Source organism: Perissodus microlepis, chromosome 1 (genome assembly GCF_051167445.1).
Source record: "Perissodus microlepis isolate ML-2025 ecotype Zambia chromosome 1, ASM5116744v1, whole genome shotgun sequence".
NCBI lineage: Eukaryota > Metazoa > Chordata > Actinopteri > Cichliformes > Cichlidae > Perissodus > Perissodus microlepis.
Genome location: NC_140461.1, coordinates 21,096,803 through 21,114,693, shown reverse-complemented (window position 1 = coordinate 21,114,693; position 17,891 = coordinate 21,096,803). Strand labels below are relative to the sequence as shown.

General features: G+C 41.2%; 1 protein-coding gene across 9 annotated transcripts in view; it reads left to right on the top strand.

The window, feature by feature from the left end:
* Nucleotides 1-17,891, top strand: part of sox6 (SRY-box transcription factor 6) — a 128,863-nt gene that overhangs the window by 61,582 nt on the left and 49,390 nt on the right. For all 9 annotated transcript variants that reach the window (XM_084934846.1, XM_084934804.1, XM_084934836.1 and 6 more), the window contains 3 exons: nt 3,172-3,261; nt 13,705-13,877; nt 15,451-15,519. In XM_084934846.1, coding sequence (XP_084790972.1) covers nt 3,172-3,261; nt 13,705-13,877; nt 15,451-15,519 — 332 coding nt within the window. The remainder of the gene's footprint in view (nt 1-3,171; nt 3,262-13,704; nt 13,878-15,450; nt 15,520-17,891) is intronic.

Genomic DNA, 17,891 nt, shown 5'->3' with positions numbered 1-17,891 from the left:
TATGAGGATCATTAAGGTTTGTTTTTAATACAGTTTAAAAAAATGTAGTCTAATCTATCCCAGCTCTGTGTCTCAATCCCTGCGCCTATTCACCCATATCAATAAGATCACACAATGCTTGCATAGAAGAGCTGTATAGTAGAGATGACACCCCTGATAGGAGCTAAACATATTGAATTTGGCAGTGTTAATGACTATTCGCTTTCTTCTGCGTGCCATTTTGGCAAAATAAAATTGGGAAAGAGTTCAGGGCATTTTTCCAGCTATATAGCACCAGCCCCAGACAATGAGACCCAGACAGGCTTAGTAGTCAAGAAACCATTCCCCTCTCACTGGGAACACATCTTGGACACACACACTCCAGTAGTTTTGTCTTGTATGTTGCTATCTGTGCTAGCTGCAGAGCGGTGGGGGCCTGTGCCAAGGGTCCATAGGGACCACTGGAATCACTGGGGCTGGAGGAAGTTGGTCTGGGTCCAGTGGGGCGATCTGGGCTTGGTGACAAGCCAAGCTGTCTACTGCAGGGACGCTGGGAAAATGTAAATAAGAGCCTGATAAGGGCTATTGTTTTCATTCCATTCTCATCCCAGCTGAATGGCCTGCTCCCCAGCCACAGAGCATTTTATCTCAAGAGGGGGAGAGAAAAAATGGATGGGGTGGGGGTGGGTGAGAGATTTAAGAGCCCCCATAGGAAAATAAAAATAAACTCGCTGGACTCTTCTCTTGTTTAAGCTAATTCCCTGGTATGTTATGTCCTACTTTGAAAGGACAAGAGCAGCAAAGTCTTCCAAACACGAAAAACTTCACAAGTTTACCACTTTTCCTTTCAGAACATCTGAGTATGTATTTAAAAAAAGCAATCAGGAGTTAAGCGTGAATCTTGTATTACAAATAATCTGTTATTTTATGGTGAATACACTGTGTATCAATTTTGACACCCTGTCATAAGCTGACAGTAATTAGTATGTTGATGGTAACCAGTGTTTTCATTGGCATCTATAATTTCTCCTGGGAAAACAAAGACATTTTAGAAACTGAAGTAGCATTCCTCGGATTAATCTAAATTCTTCAGGAAAATAGGCCGTGGACGGGTGCTTTGAAAAAAGCCAGACATCTGACTCATTTACTGCTTTCCTCGAGCACGCCTGCGCAAAAGTTTCTCTTCTTTTACCAAATCCATTTTTGGTTGCCTGTTTTGTTCACACTTTGAACACTGAAAGGTGTTTGAGAGTTATTTTATGGACTAATCCAGGTCATTATTCACCTTTCCCAGGTGGAAGGTAGGGAGGACAGCAGTGCATTCCAGCTGTAGTTTCTCCTGTTGAAGGACTTGGCAGGTCGTGTCTGGCCCGGCAGAGGGGATAGAGAAGTAAGGGAGCGGCAGCTCTCCTGGGAGGGAGGTGGAAGGGAGGGGGAGGACTGGAGTAGAATGGAAGCTGGCACCACATTATCTCCAACTGTTGGTGCATTCCTTAATGATCAAGTGCTGGAGAAGCATCTGTGATGAAAGTGAGTGTGTTTGTGTGTGTGTGAGAGAGAAAGAGAGCGAGAGAGCATATGTTTGCTTATTAGCATATGTTCGATGTGTTTGTTTAATTCCCCTTTTTACCATTTTTTTGAAATATGTCCGTGCTTCAGGGGGAAAATGTCAAGCGCTGGTGTTGCTGTGTCTGACAGGAGATTATGATTTGAAGGGAGTTTATTGTTCTGGGAGAGGAAGCCCTCTCACCCAGGGGTGAGAAGCAGGGAAGAAAAGCTGAGCTCCGCTACTCCCCCTGCCCTTAACCCCCTGTTTTAAGATCTGTGATCTTTGTGCCACGCAGGGAGTTAACACACACGAGCACACACAAAACACATAGGCTTTTCTGACTCCCTCTCTTAGGGTCAAGGGCACAAACTGTGAGTTGGGAATTGGAAAGTCAATAAAGCAGAAGTAATGTTATAATGACCCCGAGCTGAAGATGTCCTGTCGACCCCCATCACATTGGAGGAAGTGGACAATCAAACAAAATGGTGACTCTGCTTGATCTCGCTGAAAGCCACCCTTAAACAAGGCCACAACAACTACTGACCCCCTGTTACTCCCAGATCCTCTGAACTCAGTGTGTTTGTCAGAAGGAGCAACAGTGTTTGGTTTGTAGAAGCGGGCGAGAGATGATACAGAAGGATAAAAGGAAGCAACATTTGTATACATCCTCAACTGTATAAATCTCCTCTGATCCCAAGGATGATAGTGGTAAAACTGGAAGAATCCAGATGTTTCACGTGACAGGGCTTTCTCAGTCCTCACTCCTCCTCCGTTGCATTATGTAAAACAAAACACCATAAATTCTGCCCGTGTGTTGCCAGAAGTATGTTTGTGAATGATCCACTGTTATATGCTTGTAAGACTATTCATTATGGAGCTCCGCAGCTTTGCAGCTTTAAATGTTGCTCCATATTAATTATACAATTTGCAAAAATCTATCTATAAATGCAATCTCTATAAAACTTATTTTAATTATAAGTCAGTAAAATTTATTTTCATATTTCACTCAAAATACTCAAAGAATTGCACCGAGGCTGCGGCTTTAAAAGGCATAATTCAATAGGACTGGATGTGTTGCTCTGGTTCAGATTAGAGGCAGGCTCAGAGTGGAGGGTTGCTCTACTGTTGTTTGATGGGAACAGGCTGAACCCGAAGCACCGCAGAGATGGTGGAGGCCTAGGTCAGCCAGCCCAGTATGTTCTTTATCAGCTACACCAGCGACAGCATGGCAGATCGCAGCCATTCCTTCTCTGATTCATTGTCTGCTGGACAAATGTTAATTGTTTTCATCATTGGCAGCTATGTGAACGTTTGGACGTACCCAGTCTAACTCTTTGCCTCCTGCTTAATGTGTGTCTCTGCCCTTATGGTAGTCCCACAATGCCTGCTTCCCTTCTCACTCCACCCCTAGCTCATCTCTCAGCTGTTGGACGGAGTCTCTTTTTAATGTTTCCCGCGCAATGCCATCAAATAAAACACCTCTCTTTCGTCTGATTCACCATCTTTTCATTTAAGTATATGGATTTATGACATCTACAAAATTATGAAAAGCGAAACTATATACTTTGCACAATATTACATACATAAAAACGTCAAATATTACAAATGGCTTGAAATTTCCCTTCTAATTTTTCTTTTTTTAGAATCCTCGTGCATGGAGAAACTTCTTTCTAAAGACTGGAAAGAGAAGATGGAGAGGCTCAACACAAGTGAACTGCTGGCAGAAGTAAAAGGTATGAATAGAAGTACCCCGTGAGTTCCTCATTCCTATCAGACTTACATAGTATATGTGCTGTTTAATATCAGAAAAAGCCTTGTACTTTGAAATGAAACAAAGGCCTTTGGCTGCCCTCCTCATTCATTTCTCTCCTCCCTTATCTTTTGTTGGAATGCCCAACTCTGTCCAAAGTGCTTTTCTTCAAAATTCCAGCCCATTTAGCCTCAGTCGAAGGCTCTCTTTGCTTGTCAGCAGTTTATTGTTGTTGTCCCTTCAGACGGCCCTGAGCCTCGCTGCTCTGCTCTGGCACATGCGGTGTGTTCATGCTGCTCTGGTAATTGTTGAACCCAAAGTGTGCTTGATGTAAACAGACCACGGCTGAGCTGAAAGGGGAGAAGCGGCTTGGAGAGGAGAGGGTGCGGAGACGCGCAGAGTCGTCTCCTCGGTGAGCTTGCGTTTGAGTGGAATGCCTTGACGCTGACAGTGAACGCCCCGTGCAGCCTATCGAGAGCACCACAGCAAAGAGCAACTCAGCACTCCCCCAAAATCTCTGTTTATGACAGCGTGAAGGTGGGCTGAGGATGGGCAGGGCAGCTGCTCAGTCCTTAGCACTGACTGTTACAGCGAGCTGCTGTGTTTATACAGCACAGGGAAGCACAATACCAGCTGGCTGCTGACACTAGGCTGCCAGTGGCTCCCAGTAAATCCCTTCAACTAAGAACTTCTAGCGGCTTGCTTTAATTTCTTGGAAACCCTTTAGATAATATTATATCAGTGCACCTAGCGTTTTAATTAACATTTCATGGAAACAATTCGCAAACAAGGGGGCCGTAGTTTACTAAGGTGCAGGTTATATTGATAATTTGCTTAATTGTTTCTTTTCATAAAACATAAATGGGAAATATCAGAAGCGTTCAACTTTAATGATTAATTTAAATTTCTCCACCTGCACAGAAAGGTTAAAAAAAAGCAGATGAATGTTCTAATAAGTATATTCATTAGCAATAACCTTAATGAAGTGATGGATAAATCGTTGCTTGCTAAACTCGATTCATTGTACCTGTGCTAGTACACTGTGTGTCAGTGGAGATCAAAGTGCATGGGGTAAAATGTTTAAAATGATTTAGCCTTTTGAAAGCTGGTCTGTTAAATTACAGGCAGGGCATTTTTTCTGTTTGATGAATGGGAAAAGGAAGGTTACTTGGTGGTCTGTAAACAGGTAGGGAGCCTGATAATAAACATTATGGCCTCTGTCTGTTGATGAGTTATGGAGACAGTCTTTACACCACAGTTACAAATATAAATGCTTCTCCTATCACAGAGGCAGCCTTAGATTTTTAATTAGCATGCCATTTCATATGACTGTAGACATTTCAAAGGGCTGCTTTGTGCTCACCCTTACAAATGTCTCTCTCTCTGCGTTTGATGTCTGCCTGATGTAAATACGGGCAATTAAAAAGAGGCCCAGGGTTGGAGATGCACAAGGTCCACCTAATTAAAACACAAACAAAGGTACCAAGCAGAAAACACCTTATGATTAAGATCTAAAGTGTTATGATGAATCAGAGGTCCCATTAATTGTTAGGTTAAAATCAGTACAAAAGGCAAACATATCTGTAGGTTATAAATGAATGAAAGGTTGCGGAGAAAAAAGCTTTACATGCAGATAAAGGCTACAGTACCTAGTAGCAGAGTGGCCTTGCATATTCTGTGCTGATCGCTTACTTATTCCTCCGCAAATTATACCAAACGCCTTGTAGGCTCTCTTTTGACATTGTTCCAATGGAGCCTTGAAAGAGAAGCGATTGTTATTGCAGAGGCAAGTGGTGGAATCTGACTGGTGAGGAAATGATTTTGTCTTGTTCTTAGGAAAGAGATAAAAAAAAACAATAGGTGTGAGAGAATTTGACCTGAGGCTTTGCCCGTGAAAATAAAGACATTCTTTTGCAGCAGTTGTGTTCAAACATGCCCCGAATACTTTATCCTTTTGAGCCCAACACGCATGTAGAGTCAACAAACAAAACAACTGCATCAACAACATCAGAGATTTTTCTTTTCAAGGTCCGCAAACCCAACCAACCATTTTCTCCTTACAAATGACAGATGTATAATTACAGCCTATTGTAATGCGCGTGTTTCATACATATTGTGCTGTTTTGAGGTAAAGGCATGTTTTCTAGTGTTTTAGTGTAAGTCGAAAGTGGCGTAATCCAGTGGAGGCAATGTGCTTAACCCAGACATACAGAGGGGTGTTATTAAGGGTTAATGATTTCAAATCTCCATCTGGCTTTTCTTGTACGCCGTCAGGGCTTAGCATCAGCACGGGGAGGCGAAAAGGAGAGCTTGTGAAGGAGCATTAGTGGCGGATTTCTTTTCACCAGTCAATTCCAGGGCTAACTGTTTGTTTTCATACCTGAGCTTAGCTGTCAATCTGCAGGAACGATGAAATCTCCTGAACAAAACCACAGAGCAAGAAAGGGAGGCTAGCTGGAAAGGCTCCAAACCACACAAAGTAACAGATAATAAGAGGCAAGGTGGAAAGAGTGCACAAGAAAGAAGTACACAGATAAAAAGATTTCAGCTGAGGAAACTTGGACAGTTGACATTTATAATTATATATCTCAGAGAGATCTGTTATATGATCACAAGTGACTGATAATAACCATTCATTATGCACATATATACATACATATATATGCTTATATGTCTTTTGGCTTGCTCTGTGCAGGGTCTTTGAGCTTCATACTCAACAGAGCTATTTAAGTTTCCCTGCTGAGTGGTAGTTTACTGGCCCCCCGTTGGGGGCATAAGAAAAAAAAAAAAGAAGAGAAAAAAGAAGAAGCACACACACAAACTGCTCAAGCATTTACTCAAACTGGAGGAAAATATGTAGTTACTAAATTGGAACACAAGCTGTATTCATTCTGCTGGAATCTGCTAAAAAAGAAAACAGAAAAAAGCTTAACGCTGTACACTAGCGTTGAAATGGCAGCTTGAATTCTGAAGCAGAAAAATCAGGGCTCTTGCACTGTCACAATCAATTTGAGAATGGTGTCTACGTGACAGTGGTCGGGTGCAAACATACAGTCCTGTGGCAGGCAGATAAGTGGAAGCTCTTTAGGAGGAGAACAGAGGGCAGGGCAGGAGGCAGCTGAGACTGATTTGATGCTGGCCCTACCTGTGCTGGCTATACTCCTGCACAAGCAGAAAGGGGTCCACAGTGAGAGCACAGAGCCCAGATTGTTTAGTACTGTGGGTTTGTTGCAAAACATGTTTGTGCACTTTAAAAAAAAAAAGTCTTAATGACCTCTATAAAGTGCGGTTTTGATGCTACTGGACACAACTGCATATTTGTGGAACATTCCCCATCAAAAGTGAGCTTATGTAGCGTTAGAAAGGAGAAGGAAGACATTAATTTTGAGGGTATTTCAAAAGGTTTGTGTATTTTATATAATATGTCTATTACACCCAACATACAAACCGTTCACACAAATAGCACAAAACGTTATCTGTCCAGTTGCTCCAGTCAAAAATGCCTCAGTTAGCATTTTCTCCACAACACTTCAGTCAACTGTTTGCCCTGTGCACTCAGGTGAAATATGAGCCACAGTAAATCATTATTCCTGAGGCCACATTTGCCAGATGAATGCATGTGAGTGTTGGACTGTGTGTTTTTCTCCTCTAATGAATTGAGGAATTTAGCTTGTGGCAATGGAAGGTAAAAAGGGAAGCGCTGTGCTCGTGTGTGTAGTGTATGTTTGTATATACAGGTACAAAAATCTCTGTGTTTTCAATTACATATTTTCCAGTGGTTTGTTCAAGTTGAGTCATTTAACAGTATATCGTTTTATTAATCTTCCTTTCAGTCAGAGAGAATGTAAACCATTGAGAGAGCTGACAAAAACATATCTATGTCATTTTTAAAGGAGCCTCCCCTAAAATATTCATTAGTTTTTCCTGGGCAAAGCAAATTGGATTTTCACAAGCATGTAAAGCCGAACGGCTAAGTTATATGAGGATGTAAGAGAATGTGAATATACCCTTCAGATTTAAAAAGATGTGTATAACAACCAAATTTTAGGAAGGCATAAAAATGGCTAAGACAGGTTTTTGAAATTGTGTTTAAAGTAAAAAAAGTCACATTTTTATAGGCTCCATAAGAAAGTGTTATTTTTAGCTTAATTGCATTCATAGGTAATACTATCCAGTGCATCAAGTCACTTTCCAGGATTATTTTTGATTCTATTTTTTTTTTATGGAAAGAACATCGGTAATTACACAGGTGTTATTTTGTACTTGTGATTTGGCATTTAAGTATAAAATCAGGCTGGAGTTGGGAACTATCTCAAATCTTCCTTTTATCCTTCTTTGCATGTGCACCAAGCAAGCACTATGGCCTTTTATGTCCAATTTTATCCATTTTGATCTAGTCTATCACCAGTACACTGTTCTGTTTTTGAAAATGTAATGTAACAAATGTGTAAATTTAGCAGTAAAACACTAAAATGTCATTCTAGCCTGAAATATGATGACTTTTGATGAAAAGTTTACACGTTTTAAATTGCTGTACTGTTGTACGGATGCTACAAATTTGTGCACATTTGGGCTGTTCTGGATCGAATTTGACTGAAAGGATGAGGAAGTAAAATGGCACAGGAGCGATCATATGTGATGCACATAAGGAACAGAGCGCACACTAAGGTCAGAGGGTGGTTTTTTTACATAGAGACCTGCTGCACCTGCAAGGTAACAAAATAATCTCAAAATAAATAAAGTAGAATGCATTTGTTCTAAACTAACTGAGAAAGACAGAAATCAAAAGATCAGTGAAACGTGCAATCCCCCCCCCCCACACGGGACTTTCTACCTCTGTTTTGAATGCATATTCTAAGTTCCAATAAGCAGTGTTTAAGTGTTAATGAATGCTGAATTAATTATACTAATTATACATTAGATTATTGATTATAAATTGTAGTTATGTTTTTTTTTTTTTTAGCTTTAGCAATGTGAAGAGTGTTTAATGGCAGTAATGGTTATACATGTGCATACAATAAAACTTAGCAGTTCCAGTTTGACATTTTCACTTTCAGTAAAATATATTTGAAAAATCCACTTTCCATGCTCTCTGAAGGCATTAATTGTCGATATATATTAATATCATCTATGTATTCTAAATAGATCTGTAGTTCAGACCTGTTTGCTCGCCCATGCTCCAATGGCACGAATAGCATGGCAGTGCAATGGCATTGGTAAATTCTAAAATAAACATTTATGATCCCTGGTTAGATCTGCTGGCTAGATTTGTATTAAAAGCCTGAGAACGCAGCAGGTGCTCTGACCTGTTATATGCTTTGTGAATATGTGTTCTGGGCTCATCTGTCTTTGCTTCCTGTTATCCCTGCTGTTTCAGTCTATCACTTGTGATCTGATAAAAACCCAGACAAAACACTGGTATTGTTGATACACTTATCCATCAAAGACAGCAGACGGAAAGTCTTTCGAAAGATCTCATTTTGCGCAGTTCAAGGAAACAAGTAGATTCTGCTTTAATTATCAGTTGTATAGGTAAGACGGATGAATAAACGCTCTGTGAAAAGAATGAGATAACATCTAACTCCTAATTCCCTTCCAAGGATTTGCTGACAGTAAGTCATTGCCTTGATCACTGTTTCATATGCTTTAAGTGTTATGTATTAGAAAGACCTTGAAAATTGTGCATTCTTTTTATATTTTAAGGTCACGGGGGTCAGACTTATCATTATAAAGGCCATAAGAGATGAAATGAAGGCTCGGAGACAATCTTTGTTTTTATGTAATGATCTTTGCTACATGCTGCCTTATACAACATCTTGGTGCCAAGATCTGTGGTTTGCTGCACAGTCTTATAGATTCAAAGAACGTTGCATTCAGTTACTGAAAGAACACAAATAAAGTTGCTGTGTTGAAAAACATTTTTTTTCCAGGGAGAATTTAAGGGTCACCGGCATTTCCCGCGGATTAATATGCTTAGGTCGAGCCTCTATCTTGGCTTTGATGAAGTACCTTGTCCAGTGTCATGGATAGACAGTTAAGTGCTGGAGCTTTTACATTAGCATAATTATACTGAAGAGTGAAGCTTCCTCTATCATCAAAATGTTAGCCTCTATCACTGTTCACCATGAACAGCAGAACCTCAGTAGATGAAGAGTACTTTTATTAATAACCTCTCCATATGCCAATCAGAATATTTATGTTTAAAAGATAGTGCTGAGACACTTAAATGATTCTGATGCAGTCGCATCAACATTCAAATATACTATATGCAAAAACATAGGTGGCACGTGCAAAATACTATAATACACTTATTATATTCAGACTACTGCAAGTTTTAGAGAACATTTGAGTTTTTCATTGTAAAGAAGCCTATATGTTCATCCTTATCATATAGGTAAGCTTAGTGGCTGAGGGGCATTTGCTGCCAGTGGATGACGTGCTTGTAAGTCATTGCTTATGCTTGTTAATGTGGTTTTATTGGCAAGATTAACGGCTTTTATATCATAGCAGAGGCAGCAAGCCAGGTAAAACAGCTGTTGCTCATATTGTCTTGGTTGTAGGACACGGAGACACATTAACACCATATTACTGGAAACACATACAGCCTTGTAGCACTGCTGAACAAGTGCACATACTATTTAAAAGCAAAGGGATACTATAAAACTAGTTCCCGTTACTCTGGCTTTTCTGCCAGTTTTCAACCTAACACATATTTTTTTTTTTTAACAAAGGATAAAATGTTTCAGTTGTATTAAATAACACAAAAGAAAATTTGATTGGAAAAAAACATTGTTAGGTATTGGTAAAAGGACTGTGGACATCCTTTTTTTTTTTTCCATCTTAAAAATACTAAAGCGCGCACCAATAGATGTCGTCTGCTGCTACTGAGTTAGCTCTTTGTGTTTTCCGCAGAAAGAATGGACAAAGGGTCAGATGACCACAGAGGTCACACACGTGCATTTACTCAGAGACATGTACCTTTTATTGATTGGAGGCACGTGCAACACACATCGGTGCACGCTCGCGTCTACATTCACACGCGCTTTAGGAGAGCGCAGAGTGAGAGAGCGTCTCAGCATGCAAGGCATTCAAGCTATGTGCGGTCTGTGTGCGGATACAGCTTGGTACAATCGTACCATTTAGACAAGGCCCAATTTACTTAGGATGGGTTTACAGCATATGGAAGCATCCACAATAGCTGTCTGATAGAGAGACAAAGAAATTCCAGTCTTCTGGTGCTAAAAAACTCAATTCAGATCTGGTCATAATGGCTCAGCTGTCTTAACCAAAGGAAGAGAAGAGAATAGGGTGCCTTGTGATTTTCCCCCTTTTTACCCTCACCCTCCTCGTTTTCTTCTTTCTTTTTTTTGTGCCTGAATCTTTTATCTGTGTTATTCACTCGGGACTCTTCAAAGTAACAAGCCTCCTTCTTTTTCCCCGGTACTGGACTTGGAACCCAAATTAGAGACTGCTTGATTAGAGCAGAGAGGAGGGAGCCAAGAGAGAGAGTGAGAGAGAGAGAGATGTGGGTATTGGACAAAACAAATCACACCCCTACAAAGTGCCTTTTATCCAAAGACCCCAAGGCTCAAATACCCCCGTCCTTCCCCAAGCAACCATGGCTCTGCTTGTTTTTCTCTTATGATTTATTTAGTCACCCGTTGATGTTTTCTGCCCTACTTTGTGACGTTTAAAGAAGGCAGGAATCTCAAAAGGTGCATGTGAATGGGCTGAAACTGGACAACGCTGTCTTCTATGTGTCAGTCTAAAAATTCTGAACTTGGCGGAAGTGTCCTAAAATAACAAAACAAGAAAAGTGCGTGCACAGCTTGACCGCTTACTCCTGGGATCCTCTTCCTCCTTTGGGATGGTATTGTCCTACTGAGGCTCACTTGTTCACCAGGAGGATGTCACAACACGTTAGGTCCAGGCCGACTTCTGGCGTTTATGTAGCGCCAAGGCATCTCTGGGCTGTCTGTCTGCCATCGGAAGCGCAATGTGAGGAGACATGTTAACAGGCAGACCCCAGCCCTACCGCTGTTAAAAGTCATGCAATATGCAGGAAACGGCCTCTTTTGTCAGCAGCCTGGTCAGACACAGACCACGACTCTCCTCTTCTGTACCACCCAATAAAAGTTTTATCTGCATTTTAAAGCTGATCCATAATTCAAAGCAGGAAGAAAGGGATTTTAACACTAACCAGCCAACAAAAAACACATGTCTCATTTTATGTTTGCTTTTCTTCCACTGCGCTCATCTTTAGTAGATATTTAAGCACCAAAGCTGTGTTTTTCTGCAGTACTGACAGCTAATCTGAAAATGTCTTCAGCTGTTGTAGATTTTTAGGACTGAGATCGATAATTATGACTGAAATCAGAAGAGAGAGATGGCCTAAATCGTGGTGCAAGGGAAGGTCTGGGCTTCCCACAGTTCAGCTCAACATCAAAACAATGAGCCCTCTGTTAGTATTCTTGTGGTGTCTGGGCAGGAGTGAACACCCCACACTCAGACTGGCCCATCAGGTCCTTCATTGGACACTTAGCACAAGTTCTGCTGCATATTCACGCTCACAAGACAAAATATAAACATTCTGCAGAATCTTTGTAATTTTCACAATTTTTAAACTCCTAAACTAGTGTGACATGTGTACTTAGGCAGGCTGTGAGGGCGTCATTGAGCCCAGATGTTTTACTTTTTTTTCCAGCTGACACTCATCTGTGACTCGATGGCCCCAAATCAAAATTATCATCTAGATGATGATTTTCCTGTTCTTCTTTTCTGCCTTGTTACCCCCCGTCTCTCTTTCTTTACGGCTCTCCCTCCTTCCCGCGACAGTATTGATAGTGATTTATTGTGACAATGACCGATGTATTTTGCTGCTGAGCAGCTCCTTCATGGAGACAGCCAAAGGTTAATAAAATTGGTGCTGATTGTATCAATTTTATAGATAAGCCATTCACAACAAGTGTAGTTGGGTGAATAAGAAGTCAATTGAGGCCTTGGAAACTGCACACAGGCCCAATGAATAGCTGCTTTTAGGTGCTTTTTTTTCGTTAGGAGGATAAATGGAGAATTGCAGCTCTCTTCCATTGCAGCAGGCAGCAGAGGCAGAGCGAGGCGAACTGAGGTTCAGACAAGCCTGCCAGTAAATTGCCCTGAATGGGTTCTGGAGGTTGACAGGCCCTATTAAGACAAACAGCTTTCCTCATCGGAGAGATAAAATAAATCAGGTGTTTAGTCAAATTAAAATAGTTTGAGTGGAGAGGGCCCCTGGGAGCTCTCGGGAGAAACTCAAGACAGATGTGGTCAGAGACGAGAGGAAGACACCCAGGAAAGAATTCAGCTCCTGCTGGCTTCAGGCCAGACTTCACCGCACTGTTATCTGGACCTCTTGTGTTTTTTGCCCCCTTTCTCTCTCTTTCTCCCTCTAACTGTCTCTTTCTCTTTCTGTCAGTTTTCCTGTCAGTTTTTTGTGCGTACCACCATACCAGCTGTCACACAGGAGTGCAGTGGGAGGAGAGTGAGTTACTGTCTAGCCTCTCACTGGCAATTATGTTGGCTGTGTAAGTCAATGGTAGGATCACTTAGCATTGATTAGGCGGAGAGAGAGCAGTGCAGCGGAGCCCCTCTCTCTATCACACACAGTGCAGACATGTAACTGCAGAGAGAGAAACGCAAGCCTGCTGCTCTGTCATTGCTTTGGTTTTTCAAATATGCATTAAAGAGAGGGAATGTGATGATGATACAAAGTGCATGTGGTTATAGTTTATTTTGAGCATGCATTTTGTTTGTGTACGTACCGCTTTGAGTCTTTTTTTCAGCAGGTTTCCACATTAAATTCAGCCGAAATCTGCGGGCATTTCCTCCCCTAATATTTGGTGTGTATAAAAGTTCTGTTTATAGGCCAGTGCAAAGAATGACTCTTAACACTTTCTTTATAATCACCCATGGACGTCTGAAATAAGCTGCGATTTCAGTTTGACAGCTCCCTGCAGCTCTTTGTCTGTGTGCTCGGAACAATTCCTTCACTTTCTTGCTGTGAAAGCCGTGAACACCAGCTACAGAAAAACAGACAACTCCAGGCTGTGTGTGACCTTAACACTTTCTAGTGAATTCACTGCAGTTGGTTGCTGCCTGTGTGGTTTTCTTTGTACTAAATATTGTGTACAGCACAATAGCACATGATGATCGGTCACTGTTCTATATTTAGCATTATGTAATGACCGATGGCTTCTGCTGTGTTTCCTCCAAAAGCCTACACCCTGGTTATTTAGTCATGGTCACAATAAAAACTTTTGAGTACTTTTTTTTCCAGGTATGCACCAACTTGTGGTCATGTTTTTGTTTTTGTTTTCCCCACCTTGCATTTATCCTTTCCTACTCACAGACATTGCTCTCTCTTTCTCACTCTCCTTCTTCTCAATAGGTACTCCTGAGAGCCTGGCCGAAAAGGAACACCAGCTCTCCACGATGATCACTCAGCTGATCAGCTTGCGAGAGCAGCTCCTGGCTGCTCACGATGAACAGAAGAAGCTGGCTGCCTCACAGATGGAGAAACAGAGGCAGCAAATGGAGTTAGCTCGTCAGCAGCAGGAGCAGGTAACCGCTTGCTGTTTTCTTTTCTCACATGCACCAAAACACCTAGCTAATAGCCCACGCTATTTATTTATTTATTTATTTATTTTACCTTTTCCTAAACTAGGCTCTTTTCTTACTATTTGAAACACACAGAACATTCCCCTCCCTCCTTTTACCTTTTTTATTTAATTTCCTCTTTCACCTAATAATAAACCTCTTTAAACACAAGTCTTTGTGCTTAGTTCTCTATTTCATATTACATTTCATGCCTGAAATGTGCCAATAAAACCTTGCTACTTGGTTGGAATTTGGAATAATATTAGATTTGAAAGACATTATAGTCTATATTGCCTGAGATATTTCGGTCATGCTCTCCCGCCCACAGTTATGCTGTGTGGTAGGAAAAATGTTATTATGACTTGTACTAACAAATGCGAGGGAATGTGTGAATTAAACGTTATATTAAATATGGAAGTCCTCTATATCTTATAAATCGACTCCTATTAGAACAAGCCTGGCATTAGATTTGCAGCACAAATCAGGCCAATGAGCCATATTGTACAAATCAGCAAATTAGCACAGGCCATGAAGTGTGTTAATGTCTGGGAAGAAATAAGGACACAAACTATCCACATGGGCGACACTTTTATTATCACCCGCCACCCTAATGGCTATGAGTCAATTATCAGCAAGGAGTTCACTCAGAGTTTTCTCAGCACACTCTCAGACCTTCCTTTGGTAAATGAAGAGATAGACCGTACACCTTGGAGTGATGCATTTGGTCATAGTACACTAATAATACATTAACAGTATTGATTTATTTTTCAATCAATAGTGTTCATTTGCAAACTACGCTCAGCTCTGTAGGCTTTGTAGACACTGCAGAACAAACGACCAGTGATATATGTTTTATTATTTGATCTTATGTTAATGCGGGCTGATATTAATAAAAATGGAAGAGAGACAGCGAGAGATGGTTGAGAGAGGGAGAGTAAGAGAGCCCGCTGAGATCTGAGATGTCATCAAGCCATCAAGATACAACGCAGTAATTAACTGTTGACACTCGTGAGGAAGCCAGCACAAATTAATCTTGACACATTTGCAGACGGCCGATATCTTACAGTGAACACTTTGTAATTATATTTAAAAATGAAAATTAAATGACACTTAAAACTAGGTTGTCATGCTCAATGAAGTGAGCATGTAAAAGGAGGGAGCGCTAGGGATGAGAAACACTGCGGTGCGGCTGCTCGTCACTCAGGGGCAGCGGGGACCCCTGTCACCCTTCCTGGGCTTGCCACCTCCGTCATAACCACATTCGTCTGTGTCCTGTAAATCATTTATTCTCTTTCTCCGCAAATTTCGACTCTGCAGTTCATTTTATATTCATTTAGAAGATTTAATGGTTTGTTATTGACCGACTGCAGCGGTTTAGATAATAGAATACACTTTTATTCACAATAAAAGTGTATTCCACCTCCAGTCCAGCCCTGTATCGTCCGTCTCGGCACATATTTAGTGTTAGGTTCATTTACTAATCAATCTACATTTTTTAATCCCCCGTGTTTTTTTTTCCACTTCATTTACCAACCAGATTGCAAGACAACAGCAGCAGCTTCTGCAGCAACAGCACAAAATCAACCTCCTCCAGCAGCAGATCCAGGTCAGTCAAAGCATTTCTGTTGGCCCTCTACCACTCAGCAGCTTACACCTCCTACTTTTTTTCTACAATGATTACTACTCCACTTCTGCCTCTTCAGTATAATTAGAGCACCAGGGTTGTCACTATGATCCAGATGTCTGGATTTAATTGCACAGATCAATAAAATTAGGCATTAAAGTAAATATCATGGCTAACTTAAGTTTGCCACTCCTTCTTTACTTCTTATTCCTTTATCTCTGATTTTTTTGTGTGTGTGTCACGCTAACATTTGTCACTTTCATCAAATGTTAATTGGCCGTTGGTAATCGGGAGGACTTTAAAATATGTAGGCGAATAATTAGCACATCTTAATGAACAAAAAAAAAATGGGGGAAAAGTAACAACAGCTAATGAGTTGTGTTGATGGAGAAGTGCGTGGAGGTGGGGGACATGAAAGAGGCTGGTAAATGCCTCCGAAATGAGTAGATCCCAGAAGGGCAATATGGCACGCTTTCACACAGCACGCGACCTGCTGAAACCTACATTGTCACCATGACCTCTGCCTGCGACACGTACTTCCTTATGCCGCCTCGTGAACTTTTATGTTTTGTTCTACTTTTTCAGATGTGCATCATGCCAGATGTTATCTTGCTCACCGTGTGTGTATGTTTGTGTGTGCTCTGTGCAGTATAGTACAAAGCACAAAGGTGCAGAGGAAGACCACCCATGCAGCATGTAGCTGAATATGGTCAGGGATATGTACAGGGTAATCCAGGGTTGCTTGCTGGCAGTGGTCAAGGCTGCGAGCCTGGCTGCCTTTGTGAGGCTAACATTATCCTGCTGGGTGTGTTTGGTGTCAGGCACATCCTTCTCCATTTACCTCCTCCTTCTCTGCTTGTTCTCAAAACTCTCCGCATCAAAACTTTAAATATTCACCTGCAGCAAACTCCTGCAGAATCAACATGTATGCATTCAGATATTTTTTTGATAAAGAGTATCTTCTCCCCATATACTGGGACATACCACATATAATACAGCTTATTCTTATGATCCAAAGAGTAAAGAAAACATCTGTTCTCAAAGAGCAGTTAGTATAACAAGCAGATTTATGGCCAGGGCATCAAAATGCCTCTTTCAATGGCTCTTTACAAGAGGAAGACTGCACTCTCAGCTTACTGTGGAGTAGCCACTAGCCTGGACCTTTCGCTTCAACAGTGGACAGTCTATTGGAAAAACAATTCCATACTACATTCCACTACAGGCAAGCACATAGCATGACACTCTGTGTAGAAAACCCTCGAAAATGAAGTACCTTATACACTGCCGAGGGGCTAGTAATACTCATATGATAGAGAGCTCTTTACTTATGCACATTGAGCATAAGGGCACAGCCCTAAAGGATCTCCCTTTCCGAGGCCCTTGCTTTCATCACAGAGTTATAGGCAAATGTTACCTGAAAATTCCCCTTGATGGATACTTTTCAGAGAGGGTGAGGTTTCAAGTGTGTATGGGAAAGTGCTTCTAAATATCCATTTCAAACACTTGAACGGAGATACAAGTAAAGCCCTTTCTTGTAGAGCCCAGTTAGCCAGTTTTCCCCTGACAAAATGAGATCTCTCCTGATTAAAAAAAAAAGCCACATCCACAATTAAATAAAAGAATCTCATGGTCAGACCATCTGTTCTACTTGCCCATCAGCCTCTCCTGGCTGCACTGGGCACGCACAACTCAAAAACAAGTCGCTCCCAAGACTTTAATAAGTTTCACTGTGTACAACATTGTTTATCCGACAGCAAGTTATTTAGAGAAGAATATGTTCTCTGTCCTTAACCTATGGCCACTCCTCTCAAGTTGGAGTATCAGCAAGAGTAGATAAAAGAGAGTCAGGGGCAAGTTAGCGCAACGGTTTCTGCCACTCTGTTTTCATTAGTGCTGCCTCTTAAAAATGCCCTGGTCATTTTAATATACAACAGCTTTGACTTAATTATTTCTGTAAACAAGCTTCCATCCTGTACTGCGCAGGCCTTTAGCAAAGTGGTAAGCAGCGCTGAGGGATTGAGTTACTCTGCTGTTAGCATGGAGAGCATTAAACTTTATTGGAGACCCTCCTGCCATCAAAGTCCTTCTGTTTTGGCTCGAAGGAAAATGAAGAGAAAGCTTCTTGCTCAGGTCTTCTACTGATGATGTGACATTTGACACCGTAAAGGGTCCACACAATAAAACCGAGGGGACCGCAATTGGAGGCTGTTTTTGTTACGCGTGTGCTGTCAAGGACTTTTTTTTTTGCATATAAATTTAAGTTGAATCAGAAGTAGGTAGTTATTAGGTTTAGTAAGCGAGGTTTGGTCCAAGGCAGCAAGTAGTTCAATCGAGTTCTTCTTTTGAATAGCCAT